At 47.1% G+C, this 6,623-nt stretch overlaps 1 protein-coding gene across 4 annotated transcripts in view; it reads left to right on the top strand.

Moving 5' to 3' along the window:
* The first annotated feature begins 761 nt into the window (after positions 1 to 761).
* The window catches only part of KDM3A (lysine demethylase 3A), a 53,449-nt gene continuing 47,587 nt past the window's right edge, over positions 762 to 6,623 (top strand). For 2 of the 4 annotated variants that reach the window (XM_060117036.1, XM_060117033.1), the window contains exons 1-2: positions 784 to 889; positions 1,429 to 1,643. In XM_060117036.1, the coding sequence (XP_059973019.1) occupies positions 1,458 to 1,643 (186 nt within the window). In that variant the 5' untranslated portion in view covers positions 784 to 889; positions 1,429 to 1,457. The other 2 variants (XM_060117034.1, XM_060117035.1) reach the window with 2 other exon arrangements.

Raw genomic sequence — 6,623 nt, 5'->3', positions numbered from 1 at the left:
ACTGAACGGCATCTTTTGCTTTAGATTTAATTAACGTCATTTCCCAGGGACTCCATGCCTTTCCTCATGTTTCCTTCAAAATGGCGGACTTTAGACATTCCATGATCAGCACCACGTGCGCCTGCGCCTCCCGCGGCCATTTCGCCCAGCAGCCCAAGCTCCAGCCTCTGCTCCGCGAAGCGCCTGCGCACGAGTCTCCAGAGCACCATCGCTCCTCCCTCTAGCTGAGTACGCTTCAAACCGCACGTTCCTGTCCCTTCCCTCCCCCGCTGACTCTGCACCGCCCTCACTCCTTTCCTGTGAGATTCTTCCGCCAAGTGAAAAGCCTATCTTCGGTCGACAGCCCACGCACTTGAAAAGCAACCCAATAAGCACTTACAGCCGTGGGGTTCGCCATTCAGTCTTATCTGTGCACCAGTGCAATTTTTCTCTGGGTCCTAAAGTTGATAACCGATTTCTCTGGACTTTTTTGCATCCCGTGAGGCAACAAATGGAAAGAATGGCTGTGGCGGAGGGATCCCTCGCTTACGCTCGGTGTACTTTAACCTAATGGGGGTCGTCCGGGAGTCGGAAGGGGGAGGGAAAAGGGAGGAGGCAGCCGAGGAATTGTTTTTTTCTCTCGCCCCGCCCTCGCCGGGGAGGCCAATGGCGATGGGCTCCTTCCCCACGAGTCTCGCCCACCTCCTTGGACTCAGCCAATGAACGATAGAAGCGGCTCCGAGGGGGCGGGCCCGGGAGGCTGTGCGTGTCTTGTGAGAGCTCTAGAACCAAGTCAGAGAGCTAGAGTCGGCTGGGCGGCTGGAAACGGTGGCCACCGCCGGTGACTCAGGGAGGCGGGAGGCGGGGTAAGAGCGCCGCGGCCTCGGCTGAGGGGAGCGGAGGAAGAAAGGTGAAGGCGCCAAGCCCGCGGCCCCGCCGCCCCCGCGCTGCGGCGCAGATTGGGGGTCTGCGGCCGAGTAGAAGGGTGTCGGGGCGGGGCGGCGGGGCAAGTGCGGAACGGCGGGCTCACCCCTCCCGCGGGGCTGCCCGGGGCGGGGACCCGGCCGCCTGGGACGGGCCCTCTGCTTCGGGGCCTTTTCTTTTCCGGGGTGAGGGGCGAACACTTTCAAATCCACTTAAGCCACAGATAATTCTCCCCTCACTCTGTCTGCGTTTAGGTTTCAGGTTTTGGAAAAGCGAAAGTTGGGAGAGCCAGGGTCACGCGACGCTTGGGCCAGTGTTTGCGGTGGGGGAGGGATCGGGGAGCGGGGAGGGCGCGGGTGGAGAGATCGGGTGCGGGGTCCTCCGTCTCACCCGCCGCCGCGTGGGGTCCACTCCTCCGATCGGGGTTAGGACGCTTTCCTCCGCCCTGGCCTCCCCCACCGACCTCTCTTCCCGGCCCCCTCCCGCCGGCCGCCCCCGTTGCATTTTGTTTTTGTGTTTTTGCAGGGAGGAGCCCTGCCTGCAGCGTTGGAACCATGGTGCTCACGCTCGGAGAAAGTTGGCCAGTATTGGTAGGGAAGCGATTCCTCAGCCTGTCCGCAGCCGACGGCAGCGACGGCGGCCACGACAGCTGGGACTTGGAGCGCGTCGCCGAGTGGCCCTGGCTCTCCGGGACCATTCGAGCCGTCTCCCACACCGACGTTACTAAGAAGGATCTGAAGGTAAAACCGGCTCCCGGGCCTCGGCAGTCGGACGTTTCCTAGTTACCTTGGTAACGAGACAGCCAGCAACCCTCCCTCCCCTTTTCTGAAAAGGCGACCAGAAAGTTGGCATCTGATCTGAAGGTGCAGAAAAGTAGACCTTGAAAGTCTTTGAAATGGTGTGTAGAGCGAGGTGTGTTTGGCCTAGAGTTGCCCGTGTTTAATGATGGGCTTAGGGTTGCTCAGACATGATTAGTTACTGCACGCGCTGTGCCTCATTAGGGCTGTACGATGATTTCTGCGAAGGGGGAGTGTCGTTGGGCAAGTGGGTGACGTTTGGAATCATTGAGAATTGAGCGGTAGTGCTTAGAAGTGCTTTCAGTCGGGTTTTTTGTTGGTTCCTTCTAATTTCTTCACCCAGCTTCTTAAACTTTCAGACTTAGAAGTGTGAGTGTAGAGGAAGGAGCTTAATTCTCTTCAGTATATTAAGGTGGGTATTTGTCCGTATATGGTGGGTCAGGGCAGGAGTTGGTTCCTGGTTGTCTCTGATGAGTCTGTGAGTGGGTGTGGGATATGACCATATATGGAGGGCTGGGGTGGAGCTGCCCCTTATATGGTGTGTTGGAGGGATGGCTTTGAAATATTCCATTTGAGCGTTTGAGGGGAGGGAGAGAAATGGGAACAAGTGCGGCCAGTGATTTTTCATCAGAATGACACGCAGAACCTTTTTCAGTTAGATCTTTTCAAAAAGAGATGAATTCTGATCGTACTCCCTAGTAGAAGTATTGGTGTGAAAGGATTGTGTGGAAACTACCAGTGAGGAAGCCATTGTACCAACAAAGACTCCTTTGTGCAAAAATAACTGAAAAAAGGTTCCCAACAAAGACTCCGAAGTGGTGATAAGTTGAAGGAAGCTTGTCAGAACGGAAGAGCTTTCCATCCTGGGTAACGGATATGTTTCAGTATCTTCACTTGGTCATTATCTTTGCTTTTTCTTGAAAACTGCTCAAATAAGGGAAGCAAGTTTTCGCATTGGCAGTTGAATATGTGTTGGTTGCTGAAACACTGTTCAAGGAATTGGCATAACCTGTGTTCTGACCCGGAAAGTTTTGACCCTTGAGCCCACCTTCTTAATCACAGTGCTCCCTGATCAAAGGCTCTGCCACCAGAGGACTCCTGTCGTACGCTGTGAAATTTGGTTTCACTCCTAGCAAGGTGCGTTCTGATGTTTACAGAAAGAAGGTAATGCGGTACAGCCTATTTGCTTAGGCTAATAATCTTTCTCAATAAAATGGGCTTTGTGTAGTAGATTACAGTCATAGTTATGGCGGTTTATTTCACCTGCCAAGTAAAATTTTCTCTAGTGCATTTGTTTTTACCCGATTTGAGTGGAAACAAGATTAATCCTTACAGTCTTTAGTTCTTTGGCAGATGATGAGAGACTAGGTGTTGCCTTACTCAGCAGTGATTGCGGACCTGTTGGGTTAGGAAGGGAATCTAGGAGGTCCTTTATGTGTGTTCTTTTTAATCTCCACATCTCCCCCACCCCCAGCCTTTGAAGTGGTGGTGATATCTTCATTTTCAGAATAAAGAAATAGATTTAGGAAAGGAAATCTTGTCCAGACTTGCATAGTTAGCTGCCAAGTGACAGAGGGAGCATTGGAATCCAAGTTTGGCTTTGTGTGTCTTCCACTGCACTAAGGTGCCTAACCTGGAGATGACGGAGATTTTAATTCAAGAACAATTTTGACTATAGTGGATTTTTTGCTTTACCTACAGACTTCACAACTCAGCCCTCATGTAAGAAATCTACTCAGTTTCTCTTTTCGAATCATGATTTATTGCTGCATTCCTTAATTGAGTAGCGGATAAAGTAATTGGTGTAAGTTTAAGGGCATGTTGTGTTAGCAAAAACAGTTTTTGAAACATTGAAACCAATTGTGTTCTGCGAGATGCAGGCAGGAACTGAGTAACTAAGACAATGCCTAAGACCTGGGCTTAGGGATATTGAGTTTTGGGGAGTGGGTTGGGGGGCCGCAATGAATATGAATGAATGAAATTCAAGTAGTGTGCAACTGTTTTAGTACTGATAGAAGTACAAGTCTGTCTAGACTGACTTGCTTCCTTTTTTGAGGTTGAAATTAATGAGACCAAGTCTTGTTAACTTTGTTTCATCTAGAGAAAGACTTTGTAACAAAGACTTTGTAACAAAGTCACTTACTCAGATACAATGTTTAGTAGTTGATTACAAAGAAGTTAGGTGAAGACATAATAGATACTTATCATGCAGTAAATACTTTTATCACAAAAATTCTAGATAGTAAACCACATTTTTTAGTGTTAGAAACTGAGGCTTAAACAAGTTAAATAACTTGCCCAAGTTTGTCCCCAGACCTTAAACACTAGGCTTTAATATTTAGATAGAGTGAGGTTAGGGCAACTCTATTTTGCTGGGTTCAGTATCCCCAGCACTGAGAACATTGCTTGGCATGTAGTTTTTGCTAAAATATTTGACCAAATGAAGGAATCATAAAATTATTACTTGTATATAGAAAAGCAGTTTAGGAATTATCTTCCGATGGAGCATTGGCATTCTCTTTAACTGGGATAACAACAGATCTTAATTAGGTGTGATTACAAGGACTTCTTCTTTTTTTTTTTTTTTTTTTACATCTTTATTGGAATATAATTGCTTTACAATGGTGTGTTAATTTCTGCTCTATAACAAAGTGAATCAGTTATACATATACATATGTCCCCATATCTCCTCCCTCTTGTGTCTCCCACCCTCCCTATCCCACCCATCCAGGTGGTCACAAAGCACCGAGCTGATCTCCCTGTGCTAGGCAGCTGCTTCCCACTAGCTATCTGTTTTACGTTTGGTGGTGTATATATGTCCACGCCACTCTCTCACTTTGTATAAGGACTTCTTTAACCTTATTTTTATGCTACTTTGTTTACTGGAGTGTGAGGCAGACTGCTTCCTCACCGGCTTTGTTCTGCGCATGCTCGGAACGCCCTCCTTCCCCAGCGTATTTGTCCGGGTCTTTTCCTTGCTTTGAACCTACTTTTTCCTTGAGTCTTCTGACCCTTCTTCTTCTTTTTTTTTTTTTTTGCGGTACGCAGGCCTCTCACTCTTGTGGCCTCTCCTGCCGCGGAGCGCAGGCTCCGGACACGCAGGCTCAGCGGCCATGGCTCACGGGCCCAGCCGCTCCGCGGCATGTGGGCTCTTCCCGGACCGGGGCACGAACCCGTGTCCCCTGCATCGGCAGGCGGACTCTCAACCACTGCGCCACCAGGGAAGCCCTCTTCTGCCCCTTGTTAGTTCTTTAGGATGTCCTTAGCAGATCAGTACTACTTGCCGACTACATGTACCATTTCCTGCTGTTAAAACCCTTTTTGGCAATTGGATGCCTTGACCAATCAATGCCTGGTTTTTTCATCCTTGCATACAGTTGAAACTTGAATGTTGGTGGATTCTGTTGACAGTCAACCCATGTAAAATGAGAAACTCTTAGCACAGTGTAATAAAAAGCGTTTACCCCTATAATTGAATGCTAGACTCTGGGATTTTAGATAAGAGTCTAGGTATAAGAAGACATAAATGAAGCATAATGAATTCCTAATTTGTGAAGTAGTGAAATAAGTGGTATTCTGTACTCTGGTACCGGGCATAGAGTAGACATGTCATTAAAAACTTCGTGATTAAAAACCATGCCATTGTGTAAGTGCCTACTTTGAAACTTGGAAACATTTTACTTGGCCATTCTGATAGTTTTCATAATCATATACTTAGGTAAGATTAGTGTATACTAAAATTGGAGGTTTTGAGGTTAGCTTGATTAGATAATATTAATTCATATATCTTAAAGGAAAGAGATTGAGCTTTCTGGGAAGAACAGCTTGAACTAATTAACTTGAAATATCGAACATCTGGTCAAGAAATTTTATAGGCTAATAGGCACGTATTTACAAAATGCCCTATTTTTTATAGTGTTTATTTATTTTTACTTGTTGACAGTTTGCTTTATTTATTTATTTATTTATTTATGGCTGTGTTGTGTCTTCATTTCTGTGCGAGGGCTTTCTCTAGTTGTGGCAAGCGGGGGCCACTCTTCATCGCGGTGCGCGGGCCTCTCACTGTCACGGCCTCTCTTGTTGCGGAGCACAGGCTCCAGACGCGCAGGCTCAGTAGTTGTGGCTCACGGGCCCAGTTGCTCTGCGGCACGTGGGATCTTCCTGGACCAGGGCTCGAACCTGTGTCCCCTACATTAGCAGGCAGATTCTCAACCACTGTGCCACCAGGGAAGCCCGCCCTATTTTTTAAAAAGGAAATTTGGGAATTATAGGTAGTAAGTTGTAATTAATAGGCCTTAAACTGGCCTTTGGAGTCAGACAGCACAGATAACATCTCCTTTGTGGACGAAGGGATTGTGGAGGAAAGCACACAATTTAGAATGAGAACTAGTTGTATCTGTCACTTTGCAGGAGCTTGGTCAAATCACATTAGTTCCCCCTGAATTTGAACTCTTACCGTTGATTTTTTTAAATAGAAATTTCTGTAAAAGAGGCTTTTGATGGGGGAGTGTCCTTATATATAGAGCTTCGGACCTCAAGGCACAAATGAAAGATATGTGGTTATGATAAATAGGAAACTTTTTAAAGAATGTTTAAGAAAGCTCACAACTTGTTGGTTTCATTATATTTTTTTAAAAGTCATCTTTTTAAATGTGAAGTTTTGACCAACACAACCTAATACTTCAAAGTATTATTATTTATTTTTAAAGAACTAAACTTAATTTTCATATTACTCAAAAATTGAGATATAGGGACTTCCCTGGTGGCACAGTGGTTAAGAATCCGCCTGCCAGTGCAGGGGACACGGGTTCGAGCCCTGGTCCAGGAAGATCCCACATGCCGCAGAGCAACTGAGCCTGTGCGCCACAACTACTGAGCCTGTGCTCTAGAGCCTGTGAGCCACAAGTAATGAGCCCGTTTGCC

The sequence above is a fragment of the Mesoplodon densirostris genome, chromosome 14, assembly GCF_025265405.1.
Source record: "Mesoplodon densirostris isolate mMesDen1 chromosome 14, mMesDen1 primary haplotype, whole genome shotgun sequence".
Taxonomy (NCBI): Eukaryota; Metazoa; Chordata; class Mammalia; order Artiodactyla; family Ziphiidae; genus Mesoplodon; species Mesoplodon densirostris.
The sequence above is the reverse complement of the archived record's forward strand: the minus strand, read 5'-3'. Positions and strand labels throughout refer to the sequence as shown.